Raw genomic sequence first — 23,032 nt, forward strand, 5'->3', positions numbered from 1 at the left:
AAAACCTCAACCCCCATGTGCTGAAATCTTGAGAAATGCCTAACTCAAACCAGTTTTCTCAGCCATAAAGGAAAAAAAAAAAAAAACCAAAAAAAAACAACAACCACCTGCTAGCAATACAAATATCATTAGAAAAGATAAAGCAGAAAGCAGATCTTGTACTTAGAAGACTTCTCCAAACAGGCACACAGGAGAAATCAGTGGCTGAACTGCAGTTTCCATTCCTTAAGAAACTTGTATCTTTTAACACTTACTTTATACCAAACCAGGTAGAAGTGTTGTTGTGTCAACATGTTTAGCTATATAAAACATTTCCAAAACATTCAATCCATAAATATACAAATATTTTGTTTACATACACCATATTTTTAAACAGAACACTGTGTTATTCCAGAATGAAAGCCTCTGAATTGATTTGACATTTAACTACATCTGCTCTAAGAGCTATAGGAAGCTCTAGGCGAGCAATCCTTCACTATTTGCTGTCCCCTGTAACTGTAACAAATATCTCCTAAGAGAGCTTGGCACTACAGATTCCACAGATTGGTCAGAACACAGACATTGTGTCCAGACAAAATGCTCATAGAGAAACACAATTCATAAGAGCACTGGGTTAAGAAGGTTCGTAACCTGTGAGACACAGGTATTCTAAAGGTGTTCATTGAACCAGCTGGAAATCACATTTCTGTTTTCTCACTACAAAACCACAAGAGAATCCCGATAGAGAAAACATGATGGAAGACTCCACGGCACTCCTAGCGACACCAACAAACCCCTAGTATGCTGTAGGAGAAGAGCAACAGACCATCAAGTCCTTTTCATCAAAGTGCTGACAAAATGGCAACCTAAAACTCACAAAGGAAATTGAAAAATCTTACTTTTCCAGATTGAATGATACCCACAGGACTAACATATCCTTTTATAAAAAATAAGCCAACAAAAAAAAAATTACAATCTTCATGTTTTAAAAATCAAATAAATTTTAAAAAAAAGTATTTCCAGTAAAGTTGTTATCATTTTCATACTATCTCGCCTCCTCCATTAGAAAAGAAAAACAAAACAAAACAAAAAAAAAAAAGTGCTAGAAAGTTTAGTGAAGCTCACCTAAAGTTCTATATTCCTATACAATTCATCTGGAAGAACTCAAGTGATTGTGGGGGCTGATGAACATGAGCATAAATAGGTCACAAATAACTATAGAGTGTACCCAACTATGTAAGAAAACATTAAATCATTTTCTTAGTACATAAGCAACATGTATTGTCTTCCTATAAAAACCAAGCTAGTAATTCATACTATGTACTCAAATCACCCCCACCTCTCTAACAATAAAAGAATAAAGCAAAAGCCAAAGGCTGGCTGTTTCTCTTCACTCACCACACCTGGATGAGCAAAATTACCAGAGTTGGACATTGCAGGGTATTTTTAAAGCACCTAATTACACCATCATATATCTGCATAAAAAAGTTGGCATTATCTAATATCTTTCAAGAGATTCATCCCAATAAATTTGAGATTTATAACCTCTACATAACATATTCACAGATTCATTTTGAAAACTCAAGCATCATATACAATCCAAATGGTATTTAATAGCATGTGGCAAGACATTTACAGGATGTTGACACACTTTACATCTCAGTTATTTACAAATATGACTGGAGTATTTTGTAAATTACTGTTTTCATCTCAGATTTTTAGGTTCTGACTTATATTTTCAGAATTGCATTTTTTCTCTTCAGAATTTTATTTTTCATAAAAAAGTTATGGAACATTATGATATTTCACTTGTATACCAGATGGTAGATACCAAAAACGTTTAGGTGTTTAGGTTCATGTTGAAAAATGGGGCTTTTTTCACCTATTACCACTTGTTGTTTTTCTGGGGAAAAAAAAAAAAAAAAAACAACCAAAAAAACCAAAAAACAACCCCCTATTTTTTTACTAATATCTACATTTAGCATAAATGCACATAACAGCTCTTTTACAATCTCCAGTGATTTTCAGCCCCCAACGATGCATTTCATTCTTTACATTAAGCAATACATGTTTATGTCCAATTCAAAAAAGTCACATCAAATAATTACAAGTGCTCTTAAGCTTAAATTGACTTACAACCAAGAATTACTTTTGACTTAAAAAAAAAGAAATGCAGCTTTATCTTCCAGATTAAAAGATACATTCTTTTTTTTTCCAGATGCACAGACTCAATCATATGGAATAGAGCATAACTCAATTCCCAGAAGCAACTAATAGGAGCAGGAGAGAATAACACTAAGCGACTAACTAGATATTAATAAATGCCTAACATAAATATATATTTCACATGCCAGAAACCCCCATAATTTTAAGCAGTTGCAGAAATTGAGCAGGCTGTGTTAGTAAGGAAAAATGCCCTACACCATCTACTTACTAGCATGCTTATCTGCAAGCATTATAAGGCTGTTAGAAATATCTCTTCGCCTGTAAAAACACACCACTTTCGCTTCCACGTTCCCATTGGCAGTCTACAAAAGAAAGAGAAAATCAAGTCGGGATGTATCCCACCTCAGCTGAGAAATACAAATTAAACACTCTTTGCTTGGAGTGTTCCCTCGTATCAGTAGTTCTCACATGATCAGTCAAGCTGAAATCATCAGAATTACTCCAATATACTCCAATATAAAATCTTCTTGAGAGAGGCCAGTACTGATTTCAGAGCAGACAAGAGGATTAACTACAATTATTGAGTCCTCAGAATTTATATTTTTTTCAGGTCTTCAGAGGTGCAATGCTAGTATCATTCTAAAGACTCCTTCAGAAATGTTAGAATCTTGTGAACATTTCTTTACAATCCTGCTTTGGACAGAAATGTATATTTCAAAGTACTCAGGCATTTTTTCAGAATCTCATTTAATATAACATTTATTAAGAAAGTCTTTTTGAAAGATTTATTTGAGAAAGTCACAACAGCTCCTAAAATAAAAGAGCTGTTTAGTTCACTGTTTTAATTACTCATTATGAGGACCATAATCTTCTATAAAGAATTTACTAATATTTGAAGAACTGTATCCTCCTCCTTAAAGGGTACAAAAGTACTTTTTTACCTTGAGTAACTTACTTAATACTAAAAAGTATAATGTTTTGATTAAGCTTCTTACAAAAAAAATATTGTCCTTATTAGAACAATAATCAAAGCATTTCATTACATATTTACATAACATCTTCACATTTCCTCAATACCTTTAACATATGAAAGCAAACCATTCACATTCAAGATGTCTGGACTACAACCTCCAACCTTCCTTTAAGGAAAAAAAATCAATACATGACTGTTTTACCCTGCACAAGCAAGATTAAATTATGGCAGTGCAGTTTAAAGATAATAAACATTATATTCAATGCATGATTGGAATCATGTCAATTACTGTGAATAAAAAATTTTCTTCTCCAATAAAAGTCAAAAATTATTTGCCATGCACAAGTTCAGTGGATGCTGTGTTGGACAGCACTAACAGTTAATGTGGTTGATGCCTGCTATGGCATATTGTTGTGTTTCATTAATAAGAAGAAAACCGCTTGCAAGTCACCAATTTTTAAATTTACTTTCTAACCACTGGGGAGAAATATCTTAATCATTACTTACATCATGATGGGCATTTTAACAATTAACTTCTGATACAGTGCATCAGTAAGTTTTAATACTGCTTGAGGGAAAAGTAAAAAAAATACAAAAGTATTAAAAATAATAAAAAAAACATAGAAACCCCACACTATTCTTCATAGCGTCAGAGTGAAGAAAAATAATCATGCTTTCCCCAAAGTGACTGTCAATAGAGCCTCCATTTTTTAGAAAAATACACTCAGGATAAAGACAGAGAACACAGTTTGTACTTTATTCAAAAGCCCATTCTTCATTCACAGCTGTCAATAGGCAGAGCAATAAAGCCACAGAAGTCACACATTGTGTTACTCGATCAAAGTCTCGCTGGTACCTTCCAGCTCCTCAGATGTCTGTCTAAAAGCAGACTCGTTACATGATGGCTGTCATTCCAGATGGGTTCACAGTGTCATCGTCAGCCAGAGAATTAAATTTATTAATTTCTCCAAGAATTCATAGAATTCGTTAGAAAATTTTTGCAGCAGAGTAATCCTGTTCACCAGGAATGAGCAACTGAGTGTTTCTTTAGGTAACAGGGCAGAATTAGAGGATATCACATAGCAAGTTTTCAGTAACCCTCAGAAATCCCTCCTACAGTAGAAATGTTTAGGGATAGAAATAATTCTCAGGTTTGAACAAGAACACTGTTGACAAAGGTTAAGAAAGAATCTTAGATATTTATACCTTGTTAAGTTCTTCAATTCTCCTAATGAGATATGGATTGCTGGAAGAATTTTCAAAATAAACATAATCTGCAAGGAAAAAAGGGAAAGTCACTGAAATACCAAAAATTATGTAAAGACATATTATTATTAGTGCAAAAATTTTCTTCTAAAACAAGAAGTTTTCAAAGGGCTGAGATTTCTTCGTAAATGTTGGGACCGTGATGTATTTCTACACTGAGATTTAATATAATTTGTTCTTCAGTTCTGGTTTTAACTGTACTACACCTGTTTTAACAACCATGCTAGGAAAAAGTTAAATGCTTTGTGTTGAAACTTGCACTGTAATCTAGTAATCCATACACTTCATAAATCTTGATAGGGAAGGAGCAACTTCTCACAATCAGTTAGGGAAGATTTAAGAACTGAACACTTTAGTGACTTTCTATATTACCGAGATTAACATTTCTGTAAGAGTCGACACATCATATTTATTATCAGGTGCTGTGGCAGTACAGTTGTCCCAATGAGTAATATATGTTTTATGATACTTGCTCTTGTAATCTCTGTCCACTAAAATGCAAACTATATTAAGCAGGAATTGTCATGAAATTAGCAAGGATCTTGTAGGACAAAGTCTCTTTCAGCATTATTATATAAAAATATCTTCATAGAGTGAATGGAAATTTACTCATATCCTGAAAGCTACTCCCATGTAACATACAAAGAATTGACAAGCAGCGTGTTTCCTTCAATAGTTTTCTGAAAACTTGTTTTTGTCCAATGAAAAACTACCCACCAAATGTCAACCACACTTTAAAGTCGATGTTGGATTTCTGCACCATGCCCTTTGCAAACTTTATTTTTAAAAATCGGATGAGAAACTATAAAAATGTACAAAAGTCTTCTGCAACAGTTTGACACTACAATACAATGAAAAAGAACTTCAGGTAGTTCTAATGAAAGAATATGATCTCTGGATAGTTCATGATTGCTTATTAAGACTACAACAAAAAAAAAAAAGAGAATTGGTGACCGAAGAGGTAAACCCTACGCGCTACCTGATCAGAGAAGGATTACTTTCCTGAGTAAAGGCTGATGGGACTGCAATCGAAGTGCTCTAATGAGAGAGCATGCAGATGGAAGATTTGTGGCTCTATCAGCATATCTCAAAACATTCAAACTATTGTCACCCCTCATTTCCACGCATCTTCCCTCTCGGTTCTGGATGTTGAGAGAGCAGGAGGATGGAACGATTTTTGAGCACCCAGTACTACCTACTTAACTTGAGCGGTGCACCTGAGCCACAGCACTGGGCACACTGCCACGTTCGTTCCCTCTGCGAGCGAGCCAAAGTTATCCGTGTCATTTTCGACAGGCTCGGGGTGGGAAGACAAACGTTTGCCGTGTTTTTCACCGCCTAAACGCCCTCTCCCCACCGCCCTCCGCCAATCAGTCACGTATCAGGGCGCTGCTCGGGGGTCACGGCGGCAAGCAAGGGAAGCTGACAGAAATCCCCCGGTTACACAGCCAGATTAATTATTTATCCCCAGCAGACCAAGGAAGGCGCGGAGAAACTCCGCCGTGAGAGCGAGGGAGGGCGCGGGGGCAGGGAAGCGGCGCGGAGGGAAGCGCCCCCGGGGTGGGCTCGGGCTGGCCGTGCGCAGCGCCCCGCAGCGCCCCGCGCCGCCAGGGCCCGCCAGGCCGCGGCGGGGCCGGTGCGGCCCGGGGAGGCACGGCCGGGCGGGCGGCCCCTCCTCGCCCCGCGGGGCCCCGTGCACGGCCCCTCCGCCGCTCTGCGGGAAGGAGGCGAGGCGCAAAGGGCGGCCGTGCCCGGCCCGCAGCGCGGTGCGGTGCGGGGGCTGGCAGCCGGCGGCGCCGCTCCCCCCTTTCCCGCGGAGGGCGGCGCTGCCCTTCTCCTCCTCGGCGGCGGGGGCCGGGCTCCCACCCGGCGCACGGGGCTGGCGGGGGAGGAACCTGCGTCCTCCGCCCCGCGGAGGGCCCGGCGACCCTTCGCCGGACCGGCTGCCTCCTCTCGCCGCCCGCCCGGGCCCGGCCGCCCCGCTCGGGACCGCGCCCGCCGGGGGCCGGGGCGCCGCTCTTCGCCCCGGCGCGGCGCGCACGGCCCGCGGCCCGGCGGGACCCCCGGGCGGGCGCGGGGGGCTCCGGGCGGGCGCTGCCGCGTCCCCACATACCTCCCACTCGGTACATGTTGGCCGCCATGTCTGCGCTCTGCGCCGCCCTCCTCCTCCTCCTCCTCCTGCCGCCTCTGCCGGGCCGGGCTGGGCAAGGAGGGAGCGGCTCCCGCCGCCGCCCCCCCGCGCCGCGCTCGCCCCCACCCCGCGCCGCCACCCCTCCCCGCCCGGCCGCAGGACACAGCGCCCCACGGGGCCGCCGCCGCCGCTTCCGGAGCCGCCAGCGGGGAAGGGGTTAAAGCGGCGCCCCGGCGCTCCCCCCGCGCACCGGCCCCGGGGCGGGTCCGGGCAGGGCCCGGCCGCAGGTGGGGTGGGGCGGCCCGGCCGGGCGGTGCCGGGGGAGGTGCGGGTGTGCGGCCACGCTCCCCGCCCTGCCCGAGGCACGCCACGTTTTGCGGGCTCCCGCCGCTTTGTCCCGACCCTTTCCGAACTTGGGGTTTTTTTTTGGTGTTTGCCTCTTGCCCGGAGCGGCTGAGGGATCTCTCCCCTTTGGCAACTCTGAGTAGTGTCTCAGGAAAAGTTTGTTTCTTGCGCAGCACCTGTTGGTGATGGGTTTGACGGCGCCTTTGTTCGCCTCCATAGCGCGGTCCCGCGGGCGGCTCCGGCGCCCCCAGCCCGCCGCGGGCACGGTGCCTCTCGGAGCTCTCCGCCGTCCGCAGGATGCAGCTTGCCCGCAACAGGCAACAGAAAACATCTACGACAGAATAAAGATAAATCTAGCAGCTCATCTGGGAGGCAGGAAGCGTCGAAAGAGATGCCTTCAAATCATCCGATGAGAGAGATGCTTCAAAAACATCAATACTGATGTATCATGAAGCCATTTCCCCCTGTTTATACAAAGTTTACACCATAAGCAACAATCCATACACTTTACAAACAGATTGATCCTGCTGTGGCATGCTTCCTTGGAAAATAAATGCTTGTTATCATCTTCCTGCAACGAAGGGGATGATTTATTATTGGGTTTACGTCCTGGATATTTATGCGTGCATCTTGAGCGTTACCAAGTTAAAATTTCACTTCATCCTGAGCTGCAGGAAAATGTGTTGATTAGAAGGAGGATGATCTTCCCTGGTGTTTCAAACGATTATATCCTGTCTTCCTTTTCTCCTCTAAGCAAATCTGGGACTATTAAAGTTTTGTCTACTTCCAGGATACTTTTAATTTTTCAAGTGACTACAACTTTGTATCAAAACAGCAACTGAGAAGCAACTTTCTGAAACACATGTAACAGGCATATGATACAGTAATTTATTTTTCTTTTAAAAACAGCAGCCCATTCAAGCAGTGAAAGGAAAAATGGGGATTTTTCCTCTGTTGAACATCTGTGGGAACTGAAAACAAGTCAGCAGAAACTCCTTTGGAAGTACCAACTCTGTCCAGCTGGGTATTTCCAAAGGCACAATAACCTGACCTTAGCAGAGACCTGAGGTCTTACTTTTACTCTCCTGTTTTACTGCTTGGGTAAATGAAAGAGGTTAAACTTTTTAGGCAAGAGAAGTTAATTCAAACATTTAGTTTGTGACAGACATTTCCAATTAAACAAAATGCCTCCAAGCTCTTTTCCTCATTTTAAGTCTGCACTTGGGCATTAGAGGGACAGCCCTCACTAGGAGTTTACAATGTCCCCTCATCCAGCAAGGAGTGGATTTGGACAGACATAGACCATTGCTTCCATCAGCTGAAGGCATGGCCTGTGAAAGAGGGAGAGCAGCCCAGGGAAGCCCATGGTCCCAGCCTGTCCTTTCAGGTGGACAGCCTGAAAATAGTTAGAAAACCACCCTTACTTACAGCTGCCAGACTGAGGCTGCATCGCAGACCAGATAAATAGAGAAATAATGACATTTATATACCTCAGTACTGAATCACTGGGCCCTCTTGTTCACAGTAACAGGGCTCACACAGCACCAGCACAGCCCGAGGTGTTCAGTACATCCATAGCTCAAGGTCACTGCTTTGGGAGTGGGCACAGCCAGATAGTGGATACAGGGTTGCAGGACTGGCAGTACATTTTACTTTTGTGTAACATACACAAAAGCCTGGATACAGTTTATATTTGGTGCTCTCTCAGTGTACAGAATGGGAAAAATTAAAGTTATGTAAACACCTTCATTTTTGCTAGATTAAATAGAATGGAAAACTTTTGTTTCAAGTATAAAACTGTTAAGAAAAAAAACCCCAAAAACAGATAAGAGCTTTGTCTTAACCTGGTATATGAACTCTGTTTAGCTATAGACTGAGATCACTTGTGCCGTTCAAAAGAAACCACATTTCTGTGGCAACCTAATTCAAGACACAAGAGAGATTATTCCTGTTAGAGATACAGGTTACCTGAGAGCTTCATTTTACAATTTTCTTTGTTATGCCACCGTGAGCAGTCCATCATTCCTCCTCACGGTCCTCCAAAGAAAAGCCAAGAAAGAAAGAATGGAGTGTTAAAAGGATCATTTTAAAACACAGACTAGTTCCATGGTCCAGGCTGGCCAGCTGCCCCCATGGTGAGCAAGATCAGCAGTCCTGAAAGAGATGGACATCAGGCACTGAGGGAAGAGATGACCAAGGACCTTTCACAGTATCTCCAACACAGTGTCTATTGACTTATCCAGGCTCTTTTTTGGCTTTTTTCTTTAGCCTCATCAGATGCACGTAAATCATGTCTATTACATGTCTATAAGGTCAACTGGAGCTATACAATTTTCTTAATGTATTTAAAAGAACACTGCTATGAAATCATTTTTTTCCATTGGAGATAGTACAAAAAGTTTCACCTTTTATTTATAGGCAATTTCAGGCTTCTTTCTTACATGTGGAATTATATAGACAAAGGTAATGGGAATCTACTATCAGACAATTTTATTCCTGAATTTTCATTTTTCAAATTGAATTTTCTCATTTTCCATTATTGCAGAGCCAAGATGAAAGTTTTAAAAAGTTCTGACAATTTGATCATTTCATGAAGTCATAGAATAAGAGAACTTCCATTGCAGCTGTCATACAGCATCCCATTTTGTGTCCATAGAATTTAATTTCAAAGTTTCCCAATTTCAGAAGTTCCTTAATTACAAAAAGCCTGAATCTAAACAATGCCAACCTCGCCATCAAAACATGTCCAACCTATAAGCTTCCTCACAAAAGATACCAGAACTGAAGACAAATCTTTGTCAATTACTTGATTGATAATGATTACACTGACAGTCAAGAGGAATAAAGTAAAATATATTGATAGAGGTGTGTGTTTCAGATTGATATACTTCAGGATCTTACAGGTAGGAACACCTTAGTGAAATCAACAAAAACATTGAAGAAGGACTTGCTTAAACCTTTATAAAAAAATGTTCATCTTCCTGTAGAGCTTTCACAGGTGCTCACCCTTGTGTTCATGCAATATGAAGGAAAAGGCCTTTCCCATCCTTGGCCCATACCTATGGGATCCTAGAGGGTTTGTTGGTTTGTTTTATTTGCACACAGAATTTTGAAGCATGGGCAACATTCAGCTGTTCAAGTATATGAGTTTACACCAAGGAAATGCAGCTCCCTTGCTAGTAAAACTTTACAACAAATAAACTGGCTGCATGCACATAATCCATGCAAAGAGTTAAACAAATTACAAGGGACTTCACCAATAATAATTTCTTATCAGCTTAAACAGCTACATTGAGAGTAAATCACCACCACTGAGGACTTGGATATTTTATGGACTTGTCCTGTAGCTCAAAAATAAAATGTAGCCTGTACAAAGTCACTTTGCTCTCATGTGAACAAACAAGCCAGCTAACACAGTCTCACATTGATCAGACTGACTTACAGGCAACTAACAGTATACAAGCACTTTTTTTTTTTTTTTACCAACACAAATACACACCATAGCTTGCAAAACCTCATTAATGAATTTGTAGCACAGACAGAATTCATATTGCTGTCACTTAATTAGTCACAAAACAAAAGTATTTTTTCCACATCAATACACATTATTATATTTATAAAAAAACCTTATATAACTACTATTTTGTAACAATCATTATATAAGGTGGGGTTGTGGGTTTTTTTGTTTACAGAAATACAAAATTCAGTGTTTGTTATCACAAGCAATAGAAACTTTTAGCTGTCTCTACAAAGGAGAAACTAGGTGCAATCTGTAAGAGATGCTTTCACACCAACTTCTATATAAATCAGAAAAAAAACCCAAATCTCTCACAAGAAAAAATCATCTGCTCTTGGCATCAGAAATAACGTTGGCTTTTTTATTGACTCTGAGTCAGATTGCTCAAGAGACTCTTAGTTAAATTTGTCACTATTTTCATTAAATATGATTTAAACAATAGCTTAAAGCTAATTGCTGAATTACTAGTAGTCTGCAGGTTTAGATGTTGAATCCAAATCCTAGAGTCGTAAGAATTCTGCTAAATCAATGTGCAGATAAAAATGGTGCTTATGGTGAGCAACAAGTTATTTATTGAGAGGGGAGTTAAAAACAGGTCTCAGGTAATGGTTTTTCAATAAGTATCATAGTACTATATAGATTGGTGCAATAGCCTACCAAGTGGCATTTGTTTGACACTACACATAATTTCATTTCCCATAAATCATACAATTAAATCAAGGTTTTATCTTTTTTTTTTTTTTTTTTTTTCTTTTTTTCTTGGTGCAGGGTTGGGGGGAGGGCATTGTTTTTTGGGGGTTTTTTTGGTGCAAAATAAGTCAGATCCAGACCTATATGTACCTGTCTTCTTGTTTTTACTGAATTTGTTTTAATGAAAACCAGTACATTGCAATGGAAAAATTGCTTTAGCTTTGAGGAAGGGATGGTAAAGTAGGGGTTATCATTAATCTTCTGCTAAAGGCTAGATGTATATTTCTTCCACTCCAGAGGCATAACTCTCCATTTTTTAATAATAAAATCAATAACAAAGTAAATAGCCTCTATTTCTAATCAGATTAAAAAAGAAAAAATAAGATTTACCAATCTAGAGCTTTTATTAGAGATACCAATTTACTTTCCAGTCCCCATCTTAATGGAGAAAAAGCCTGCATCTCTAGGATTCAGTTTTGTACCCCATTCTGTTTGCCACTTTTAGACGATCCTTAGGTTTATGTCTAGTTTCTGTTCAAGTCCATGCAAATTTTGTGGTTGACTCCAGTGGAGCTGAAGCAATACCATCACATAGCTTTTTTATCTTTGACACAAGCAAGGCTGCAAATGAGAGCAGTTGGAAGCACACTGCACATATCTGCAGCACTCTAAAGTGAAGCCATTTTGGGCTTTGGATAGATACTAAACACTCCACAGCAAATTTACTCTTTATCTCTCCCTTTCTTTCAACTGATCTATTTTTTGTGCTTAACACCTGCTAAAAAGCTGTGAAAGGTGCTTAATGACACCTATTTAAGTACAGTGCAGTACATTCATCTGAGCAGAATTAATTTCAGTCAAGGACTCCACATCTGTTCAGTTCACTTTTTCTGGAGCTTGAATGATCTCAGGCAAGCAACACTGAAGTGCGACTTATTGAAATGTACCCTCAGTGCCTTCCTGTGTCTCTAAAGACTGCCTGGTGTTTCCATTACAGATGCATTTGACCTGAAATTTCCAGGTACCAGTTCTACCTCTAGTTTTGAAAACCAGAACAATTTCCTTATGTAGACATTCTCAGTCCAGTCAGAGAGAAAATGAAGGTTTCTAACCAGGCAGAAGCCTGGGAAACAGTTGAGAAAGAATGTAAATAATCCTTTATCTCCCTTGTTGTTCACATTGTTTATAGATAAGTTCTGCCACTGTGCATCATTCACTGCACACCAACGCCGTGTGATATTTTTACTCTAGGACCAATAGAATGGGTCTAGACAATACTCTCTATAAAAGAAAGATGTATTTGAAATAAATCAGAGTTCTACTCTCTCTCCTTCTGAAGTGGACTCATTTCACACTGTCCTGCCTCAATGGCGTCATCCTTATGCAGGTCTCCAGCTTGGTGCAGTGAGAAAACGATCACTCATTGTTCTCTTGGTAGGAGGAACTTCACTTCTGAATGACTGGATGACTCTCAGGGATACATTTATCAGTGCTGTAATGCACACACCTTCCTTCCTCTTAAATCAAGGGCGTCATGCCTGCTTACACACAGTGAATTTAACTTTGTGTGCCAGTGACCTTTATTTCTTACAACAGGTGGTGTGATGGAGGAGGTCAGCTTGTGATGAACCTATGTGATGAGCTGACTGTGTCTGACTAGATGACTTACTGCCAAAAACCACTCTAGGGAGTGGTGGCAAAGAGCAGCAGCACTCAGCAACACGACAATGCTGCTGGTATTTCACAAAGTATTGGTGCTGTATTTAAGTCTTTTACCTAAAAGACTTTTTGATTGTCTCTCTTTGACAGAAACAATCAATTGTCTCAAATACCTGTCTTAAGCCAGTGAAGTTCATGAAGTATTTCCTCAGGATGAGTGGAAAGAACAAGTAACATACCTCTAGATGGGTAGATTAGAGTTAGTATACCAGGCAATAGGTGCTAACACAAGAAATACTGCAAGAACTAGAGGATCCCTAGTTGCAAAACTGGCATGGTTTTTATTGTCATTTGGAATTATTTTGTTTGGTTTAAATCGGCTGTGTTTTGCTTGGCAAGAAGAAACAAACTGCTTGAAAACCCCCTTGCCCACAGTACACAATGGGCTGAGTGCACACTTGTGCACTCACAATACTCTGAGTATTCCCCCAATACAGAAAGAGGAGATTTTACATACTTCCAATAGCAATAACCCTAACTGATACGTACTGCAAGTAAGTTCTTTAATAATGGCTATTGCAGCCAAATTTGATTGTTTGTACCAAATAGGCACAAACAAACAAAAAAAAACCCCAAAAACAAAACAAAACAAACCCAAAACCAAACCTGAACGTATTTCCTCTGTTTCTGAAATATCCACATTCGGTAAAAATCCCCTCACCATTGCAATTGAGTCTCTTTTTTTGTCAGAAAGGCAAATGCCAGCTCTACTATCTGAAGATCTATCATTTCCATGCTCAATCTGACAAGTTTTACCTTCTCTCTGGCAGACTGAAGATTTTTGACTCTACAGTCCTTACACCCATTTATCAGATGAGACTTGCACTGTTTTTTAACCTCTGCCACTAAGCTCTTTTACACCTACAGCTAGGAATGAAAACCTGTAAAATCTGGATACCCAAGATTAACAGTCTGAAAGTACCTGAGTTTCTGCAATATTTTCTAGAACACAAAAGAATATTGTATGTCCTTGCAAGCAAGTTTGTTTTATCATTCATATTTCAATATGAACAAAATCCAGGGTGCATCAGCTCTCTTCTCCTTATGAAACTCCTTTGCGGTGCAAGGGTACAACACACAGATGAGACTAACAAACAAAGAGCCAAAAGTTAATGTTTTCATTCCTCTGTCTTCCTCAAAGCTATCCAAGCAACCACTCTGATATAAGAAATCAGTAATTGGGAGAACTGCTAGAGGAAAACACAAATTCCTACTTTTTAAGATGAATGTGACTAAAGAAGCATCTTCTAGAGTACCTTTTAAAAAAAATTCGATTACTTGTAATTCTGCCATACAACTCTGAAAATATTTCAGGGTCCATCCTGCAAGTTCTGCTTTGGGACAAAACTCAAAAATTCCTGAAATGAGACATGTGATGGCAGAAAGAAATCATGGACTCCCATGCATACAATATGCTTGGTTTCCTTTTCTTCTAAACAAAACAATTATCTATACTGGAATAACCCCTTTTTATACTGTTACAGCTACTTCACCTTTAGGGATCTGTAAATGTTAAACTAATCAATATATGCAGGAACAACAAAAACCAAACCACAGAACCCTCGAAAAATCAACCAACCAACCAACCAACTCACCCATCCAAAAAAACTACAACCAAAAAAACCCACCCCAAAATTAGTCAGCAAGATATCCAGGACTATTTTCACTGAAACCAGTTCCTGAATTTCACCAGAATAACCCCCAGCAGCCAAATAAAAGTACAAACATATTGGTATGTAAAATCCCAGAAGACATCACAGAGAAAATAAACACAGCTCATACTGCTAAATCACAAATACACTGGGACAGAAGCAGCCTGTTCACCCGTGTTTCTCAGATCTGCTTTCAGGAGTTCTGGACTTTTTTCCAAATGGATACTCACATCCCTTTGAGGCCTGGCTGAGTCCATAAATAAATCATGGTCAACACCCAAGCCCATGATGGGAGAGCACAGTTCTAATATATATGAATGGCATTTGCTTTCACAGACATCAATCAAATGACACAGAACAGACAATACAGGTAGAAGCCCCTCCAACTTTTCTATGCTGGAGAATAGTCACACAGGAAGTATTCACACTGTGTAAGATTGCCTAATAATTATCCTTAACATCAATTCTATAGGGTCTGCTTCCTTAAACCAGTTGAAAATAGTACACCATGACAGGGAGGGGAAAGTTACAATACAAATATCCCAGCCACAGTGACTGTCAAGCCTTTCCAGATACAACATTTTTAATGAATATTTTAAGAAGATTTCATGTTGTGATTGGAGTCTTCTTCAGCAGCTGCCCAACATTTTGGGATGAGAAAGGTTATTTATGATTAATTGAAGACTATCTTCTTCTGAACACGAGTTACTGCATGTTTTGCTGTGATTGTGTTTTGTTTAGAAAAGAAAATAATAAATGACTGAACATAGCGCAATGATCTGTTGTGCTGGGGGAAGCAGGAGGAGGAGGTGTCTGGGAAGGGGCATAGTGCTGCCTTGTGCAGGATGGAATCCATGGGCCTCGCACTACTTAATGTGATGTTTTACCTGTGCTCTTACCTTGCTCTTTAGCAAGTCTGATGTAATCTAGAAAACATTAAATATATTAAAATCATGTTAGTTCTATCTTTAAAATTTGAAGAGGCACACCACAAGAGGATTACCATAGTAATCATGACTTAAAAGGGACCAGTCTTTTGGAAGTCCTTTTGCACATTTCCTCATATAGCAAAATGTAAAAATCAAAGTGTCAACTTGTAGTTTAAGTCTCTCTTTTTCTTTATAGAACAAACTCTGCTGCTGAGTATCATTCTTATTCACCTACAGATTTCTCTGGTGAAAGCATCACAAGGACTGAAAGCAATATTTGCTGCATTAGTCCTTAACAAATTCAAAGACTTTTCTGAATGGAATGCACAGTTCAAAAACTTTGTTGTTCAGGGATGAGCCATTCCCTACAAACACTTGAAAACATTGCTACAATTGCATCAAAATTTTTCCCCAAAGAGGAAAAAAGTAACTATAGTTCTCCATGATCTTTCTGGAATTGTGTGTTCACCTTCTGTTAGAGTCTGCTGTTCTAAACAGCAAAAGGCAATGCTGCTTTTCCAGACACACCAATCTTGCAATCCCCACAAGTGCAAAATTTCAAGGCACAAAGAGTCCATCATATCACCATTCACAACTCTAAAATATTCTCCATCATTATTTCCATTACCAGCCCCTGTTCCAAGGTCTACAACTCAGCAGCAGAAGTTCATGCTAGGCTGAAATTTGTCCTGTGAGGTTTAAGGAACCCAAGAGCTATTTTATTTTTTACTACAGAATGACTTCTCTATTGTAGGAGACAGAGAAGATTGCTTTTACATCAGGAAAATAGAGAATCTAATGCCTGCATTTGTATCAAGCAATTTGTCCATGAGAAAGAATTATTCTGTGGCTCACAATACCTGTCTCTTGAGCCAGTTGACCTAAATGGTCACAGTTTGTGCAACACAGATTTCTTTCAATGGAATTTATTTCCTAAATTCATTAAATACACCAAATACTGGCATACTAGACAGACCATCACTATTAGCAATGCAACTGTATTACTATATTTGCCTACAGAGAGTCGGAAATACTTATCCATTATTAACTCGGTCACACCTCTGTAAATTCAGAATAACTCTATTGGTATGGTTGAATTCATCCACTGCAATCACACTCTTGGGGAAGGCAAAAGCATTTGGTTACGTAATTGCAAAATTTAGCAATAGGTTGAAACTTTTAAGACCCAACCCCATGAAAGGAAGACTGTGCATCTCTGTTCTGCCCTAGTATGGGGTAGGAAACCATAAGATTCAGACTGGTAACTGGTCTGCCAGGCCTCTCTGGCACACTGGGAGGAGGAATACAGGGATACTTCAACATGCTCCCTCCCACAAAGCCATGAGAAGTGCAGGGGTAGAAATCACAGCTCCACAGGCTTGTCCTCCTCTTGGCTGTCAAGGATTGCTCCTCAGGAAATAACAGAAGTGTAAGAAACTGCAAAAATCAGCTGTGTGAGCAGACAATCCAATTACACATTTGTCTGAGTATTTTTCATGTTCTATAAAGACATTGAAATGCCAGATTTGAGAAATTCCTCAAGGTTTCAAGGACTATTTTCCAAATAATCTCTGCAAATAATGAGAGCATCAGGTTCTGATACATTCTTAATTTCTGCTGGGAACCAGGCCACAGCAACTGCACACACCTTAGAATGGGTGACCACAGCCCATGCTGAGTGGGGAGCTCCTCACCATCCTCTTTTTAGAAAAAGATGCTTGGTGCTAAGAAGAGAGAAGGAGAGAGGATGAATTCATGACTTAATGAGAAGGACACTCACAAATGGTACCTAGTACAGCTCCTGGAAGACAGAAGCACAGGATTTCAGTCTAGTGTTTTTATCAGTGTTTGGGGATTTTAATTGGTTCTTTTTTGTCTTTTTTTTTTTTTTTTTAATCTTGGGGTTTTTTGTTTGTTTTTGGTGGTTCTTTTGTTTGTTTGTGGTTTTTTTTTTTGGTTTTTTGTTTTGTTTTTTTTTTTTACTTTTAGTTCTATTCTGTGTTTTGGTTTTGTTAAAAGCTTATTTTCCCTATTCTTCTCTTTCGAAAGAAAAAATAGTTTTAAATATATGAATCACAAAATGAGTTAGGAAGAAGACACAGAAAATCAGCAATATAAATTGGTGAACTAAAGACAGATCTCCAGATTAAAGGTATAGCTATAGGAAAAAAAGCAAACAAACAAACTGCAGTGTAAACATGAGATGTCAGTTCCCAGTTTGAAGTCTGCTTTACAGAACAAATGTTTAAACAGATGAAATTTCTAAAAAAGAGAGAAGATAAACAGTTATATTTAGATGTGCTGAAGGAAAGATGTGTTAATGATTTGATAACAATACTTTTCAGAAAAATAAGAAAACAACATGATCTTAAGACTATGTTTTGAAGTATTCAGCATAATACCACAATGCAACATAATAAATAAATAAATATGCAGTCAAAACATCCAAACAGAAAGACGTTCCTACAGCTGAATGCTGTAGTCTAAGGGCAGAGACTGATAAGGGGTTGGAGTTTTCTGAAACAAGCTTCTATACTATTTACTATAATTTCCCACTTTTGAGAGTCAGGCCAATGTCATACTCACTGAAGTGCATCACAGAGCATGCTAAGCTTTTCTAAAGAGACATCTGAAACTTTTTCCTTGCTATGATTATAAGATTACTGATGTCTCCTTCCTTGTTTGTGCAATAGTTAAATAAAAAATAAAATAAAAAGAAACACAAAACAAACTCACATGGATCAAAGTAAACCACAATTAAGAATCTGCAATGAGCAACCTATTTTATTCTGGCTCCTGCAAAGGCACATCTATAAACCTGCTTGGGCAGCTTATCATGAAAAAAACCAAATGTACCAAAAATTTTTATCAGAATAAGTTTGCATGGCTCTGCAGACAATATTACCAACTTGTTTCCTAGCCATCATTTCCAGAAAAAATCTGTTTTGTCATCACTGTTTTGATGTTTAGTTGTTTCCCCTCTCTCAAGGCTAGAGTCAGCCCTAAGTGGATGGCAAGGATGTGCCAAAGTCCCTCCAGCCTCAGCAGCTCAGTTTCTCAGTTTATCGCCACGGGAGGCAGGGAAATGAGGGGCTGTGCTGCACTCCCTCCCGAAAAGCTGTTTCAGCCCTGGCTAGCTCTCCGCTCGGGGGAGAGCGAGCAGGTTCCCAGCGCCCCTCACTGGACCGCTTTGGGCTTTGAGAAGCGCTGGGTGGGTGAAGGAGGCAACCAGATCCCCATGGCGATGTGAAAGAAGAGTGTCCGACTCCGGGGGCTAAAATCCTCTTTAATACATCCAACATGGATAACACCGAACTGAGGAACCAACTGAAGGGGTTGGCGCCACCCAGAGAAGGCACCAGGAGGAGGGAGACGACAGTTTATAACGGGGTAGGAGGGGAACAGAATGGCCAATGGGGGGACAGTTGGGAGTGGCTCGCTGATGGGGTGACATGGTAGGGGAACCAATGGGAGAGGAGTATGGGAGGGCCCCAGGCCCTCGTCCAATCACCCGACGCCCTGAATAGAAGCTTCTAGATGGATGGGAAGGGATGCCGGATGATGGACAAGGCACCTGGGAGGGGATAGGGGAATGATACGGCACTTTTAGGAAGGATTGACAGGTAAGGGAAGGCGGGGAACTTGGGACTAAACCAAATACAACGGAGGGGTACATGGAACAAACCTAGTACATAATACAAATGTAATAAAACATAAAAAACACAACTCCACAGGGCTGACTAAATTGCTAATGCGGGTCAATTGGCTTTACATCCTGCAGGTACATCGGCAGTTCAAGTCAGAGGTGGTGGCCATTACAGCAGTGCAGGTGGCCCACTTGCTGCTCAGTTTCAGCCTGACACAACTGGTTTGGAGCACTGCAGAGCCCACCAGCAGCACTTCCCAACACACCATGTGATAGTTCTTTTTCTGCTGCAATTTCATTATAAATTTGGCACATATTACAGAGGGATACCACAAGCAAACTGCTCCGTCTCCAAATCCCACACCTCTCTCCTCAAAGAGAGGGTGTGGAATTTACCTTCCCCTCCTGTGATTAGCAGGAAAAGAACAATTAGTCAACATACTGCGGCTTTCCACAAAACGACTAAGAATCTGTGACTTTAGTGGTACTCGACTTAAAATGTGGAGTCAGGTCTGCATTGTAGGTAGGATCTGCAATTCCCAGGAGAGAAATGAAAGTACATTGAAATAGGCAAAAATACATGTTTAAAAAATCATGAAATCGGTACTTGCCCAAAACAAAGCTGCAGTAACTTATGCCAGGGAACAGTGCAGCATAAAAACTGTACACAAATGAATATTTTCACAGTGCAAAATAAATAAAAATATGTTCTCATGCAGTTGTTTTCATCCTGAGAGTCAGATTCACAGATATTTCAGTATCTCTTCTGTCTAAATAGTGCTCAGTCTACCAGATCATTCTGGTGGATTTTGTTGCAAGGATTTGTAGCTGATCCAGACCATTAGTGGTTATATCTTGAAGTCATAACTGAAAAAAACCCTTATGAGGGACACTATTTCTTCTTAAAATAAAGGCAGAGAAAAAAAGACTGATTCTGGCTATGACACGTTTCTAGCTGTGTACTGGAGATAATGGTGTGCTCACTTTAACTTCCAACTCTGGGACAAAATTGAGTCTCTTGCATCATGTAGGAAAGAATCACTTGATGCAAATGCTGAGATGTTACTGCTCCCAAAAGCAGATACTAACTTGCATCAGTGAATTTTGGGAGTATCTATGTAATTTGCTCAGATGTTGGCGGTGATTATGTCAGTAGGCTGGGAGACCTGTCTACAATTGCCTACCTGCAACCCAGTTTTGAAACTTATTTGCTGCAAGAGTCCTCTCAATATTTTGCAGAGAATTTATAGAAAATAGTGAGGGATCTTTTGCTTATTTCTGCCCAGCCACGAGGAGCAAGCTGCCGTTTAATGTCCTGTGCTGTGAGCTCAGGACAGAGCAGCTTTATTGGCTCTCCTGGAACTGTAATTGAGCCATGCTCCACTTGCTCCCAAAGCTCTGATAACAGGAAGGTTTTGACACCTCGTTGCACTGCAGAGCCAGGTCTGCCTGTGTCCTGAAAAACAGTAACAGCCCCTTGCACTCCCTCTAATGCTCCAAGAGGCTCAGGAAAAGAACATATTTTGTAAAGACATACGATCTCATTTTCTCTAAGAATCAAGAGATTTACACTAAGTTTATTAATTTTAAGTGGATGAGTATTTGGCTGCAGATTTCGTATTTTAAGAACCTGAGCATCCTCTTTGAATTCTAAATAGCAATCCAAATATTTATCTACATCATCAAGCTTGATCATTTTCATAAACTATTACAATCAACAGGAAGAGTTTCTGGGACCTCTGAAAGAACAGGTATGATAAAAAAAGCTGAATAATTCTTTTTAGAAATAAATGTCTCCATGTAAGGGTTAAAACCTATGCTAAATAATACAAGAGACTGGATTATGTCCCAGAGTTGTAGTTATAGTGATCACACCGTTCTATCCATTGCAAAGCTAGAAATAGTGAATTTTGTATGCCCGAGTATAGGTAAGACCTATATGCAGGTAAGACCTATATTCATACCTAAGTATGAATTAGGTAAGACCTAATTCTGCATCACTTATTGTAGTTTGGTACAATCAAGTGGACAGTAGTTAACAATGCTGCATGTATGAAGAGCAAGAGAAGGAAATAGTTCTCCTATTAATAATGTAAAAAAAAGGAAACTGTTTTCAAAAATGCTTTATTTAACTTTATTTCCACTGAAGTGTGAAGTTTAGAACAGCATAATAGCAAGACAGAGTTTCTAACTCTCCTCTCCTTCCCCGAGAACTTTCAATACCCAAAATAAAGAATTATAGCATTTCTCACGAAGAAATAAAAGAAATTAACCAGCATTTCCAGAAACTTCATTTTAGAATATTTTTTCCACAGATCCAGTAAAACCCTACTCATGAGACACTAACTCACTGTGATTACAGCTCACCTAATTAGACCTCTAGGCTATTCACCTCCTTTAAACAAGCAGTCAGAGCAATGCGCGCTGTTTTCAGTGGCTCAGCACAAATCTTCAGCAATGGGATTTTGGTGTTCCAGCTGCCTGAATTCCCATCCCAAAGCCCATGAGTGACTCACCAAGGTACTTGACCTGAAACCCAACCAACACAACTTCCAAGCTTCTAATCCTGTGCTTCCAAGAGGCCTAACAGATGCTGAGGGCTGCATTCAGTTCTCTAACTGCAGCATAAAGTGTCCCCAGAATGGCACGCTGGACATCCACAGGGCTGCTGGACAGGACAAAAAGGCTCATGCACTACTGGAGCAGCAGGGGGAGAATAGGTGTGTAAATTCCACACAGAATCATGGAGTCACTTGGTTTTGAAAAGATCTCCTAGGTGATTGAGCATAACTATTACCCCAGCACTGCCAAGTCCACCACTAAACCATGTCCCTAAGCACCACATCTATTCCTCTTTTCAATACCTCCAGGGATGGTGATTCAGCCACTTCCCTGGCAGTCTTTCCAAGACTTAGCATCCATCCTGGTGAATAAATGTATCCCAATATCCAACCTAAACCTTCCCTGGTTTTAGGGGACAATGCTGGGGACATTTTCTCTTGCTCTATAGCTAGTTACTTGGGAGAAAATGGAGGGCACCTCAAGTGGCATTAACTCCTGTATGTTTAGGTAACTGAACTGAACTCATGGCCTCATGGCCTTTGCTGAGGATGCAAGTGGAAAAATATCCCAAACCACCAAAAAAAACCAAACCAAAACAAAACAGGCACAACAGTAGGTATTTATGTCAGCTAGTGCAAAAAAAAAAAAAAAACAAAAACAAAAAAAAAAAAAAAAAAAAAAACAAAAAAAACCAAACCAAAAAACCACAGGGTAAGATTGTGACAAAATAATAATTGTATACATTTAGCTGGACCTATTCTTCCTACTCTGAGAGCACACTTAGGATTCACCCACATACATGGCTTCTCCAAGTCCTGTTATTTTTCTCCATCTTCTCTTCAGGCTGTTTCTCTTCTCTTTGGTAGGAATCTAGAAAAGAATCTCTCTGGTGTGAAAACACATTCCCATGTTGTACTCTCCTATGAGGATATGTTCATGCCTTTGAATTATCCATTAGCAAGTCTCCTCCTAATCACCTTCCTCAGGCGAGAAACGTCCTCTCTGGGCTTCACATCTGCCTGCCTGAAGTTCAGATGTAACAAACTGGTTTATTCTCCCAGTTAGTATCCATCTCTGCCCAAAGGGCTTCGTTTGATTCAATGACCATAGAAAATGTAGTAGTTTTCATAATTAGCCCAGGATCAGGGACAAGAAGTTTTGCTGGGAGTTTCTCAATATGGAGGTGAAGGAAAGCAAAGATGGCAGTTGTCTCTCACATTAAAACATTTCACAGTCTGACCCACAAATACATCAAATCTCCAGGATCAAATCTTAATTGTTCATAGCCAAATTTCCCAAACAGTTATCACGTTTCACAAAGTAAGTTAGCCTCATTATAAATGTCCAGATTGTATTCTGAGCACATGTATATATGTGAATACCCAGTTCCCTACTAAATGTCATTCATCCATTTTTAGAAACACTTATATTCAAAATTATTCAGATTTTTATAAGTG

The 23,032-nt window shown here is 40.2% G+C and overlaps 1 protein-coding gene across 10 annotated transcripts in view; it reads right to left on the reverse strand.

Moving 5' to 3' along the window:
* The window catches only part of MTA3 (metastasis associated 1 family member 3), a 230,054-nt gene that overhangs the window by 129,877 nt on the left and 77,145 nt on the right, over positions 1–23,032 (reverse strand). For 3 of the 10 annotated variants that reach the window (XM_030269024.4, XM_012572368.5, XM_072927513.1), the window contains exons 1-3: positions 5,584–5,825; positions 4,325–4,392; positions 2,414–2,507 (exon numbers count right to left, since the gene is read on the reverse strand). In XM_030269024.4, coding sequence (XP_030124884.3) covers positions 2,414–2,507; positions 4,325–4,392; positions 5,584–5,671 — 250 coding nt within the window. In that variant the 5' untranslated portion in view covers positions 5,672–5,825. Of the gene's footprint in view, positions 1–2,413; positions 2,508–4,324; positions 4,393–5,583; positions 5,826–6,497; positions 6,741–7,036; positions 7,192–8,828; positions 8,898–23,032 lie in introns of those variants that run through there. The other 7 variants (XM_072927512.1, XM_072927516.1, XM_072927515.1 and 4 more) reach the window with 5 other exon arrangements.

The sequence above is a fragment of the Taeniopygia guttata genome, chromosome 3 (genome assembly GCF_048771995.1).
Source record: "Taeniopygia guttata chromosome 3, bTaeGut7.mat, whole genome shotgun sequence".
Taxonomy (NCBI): domain Eukaryota; kingdom Metazoa; phylum Chordata; class Aves; order Passeriformes; family Estrildidae; genus Taeniopygia; species Taeniopygia guttata.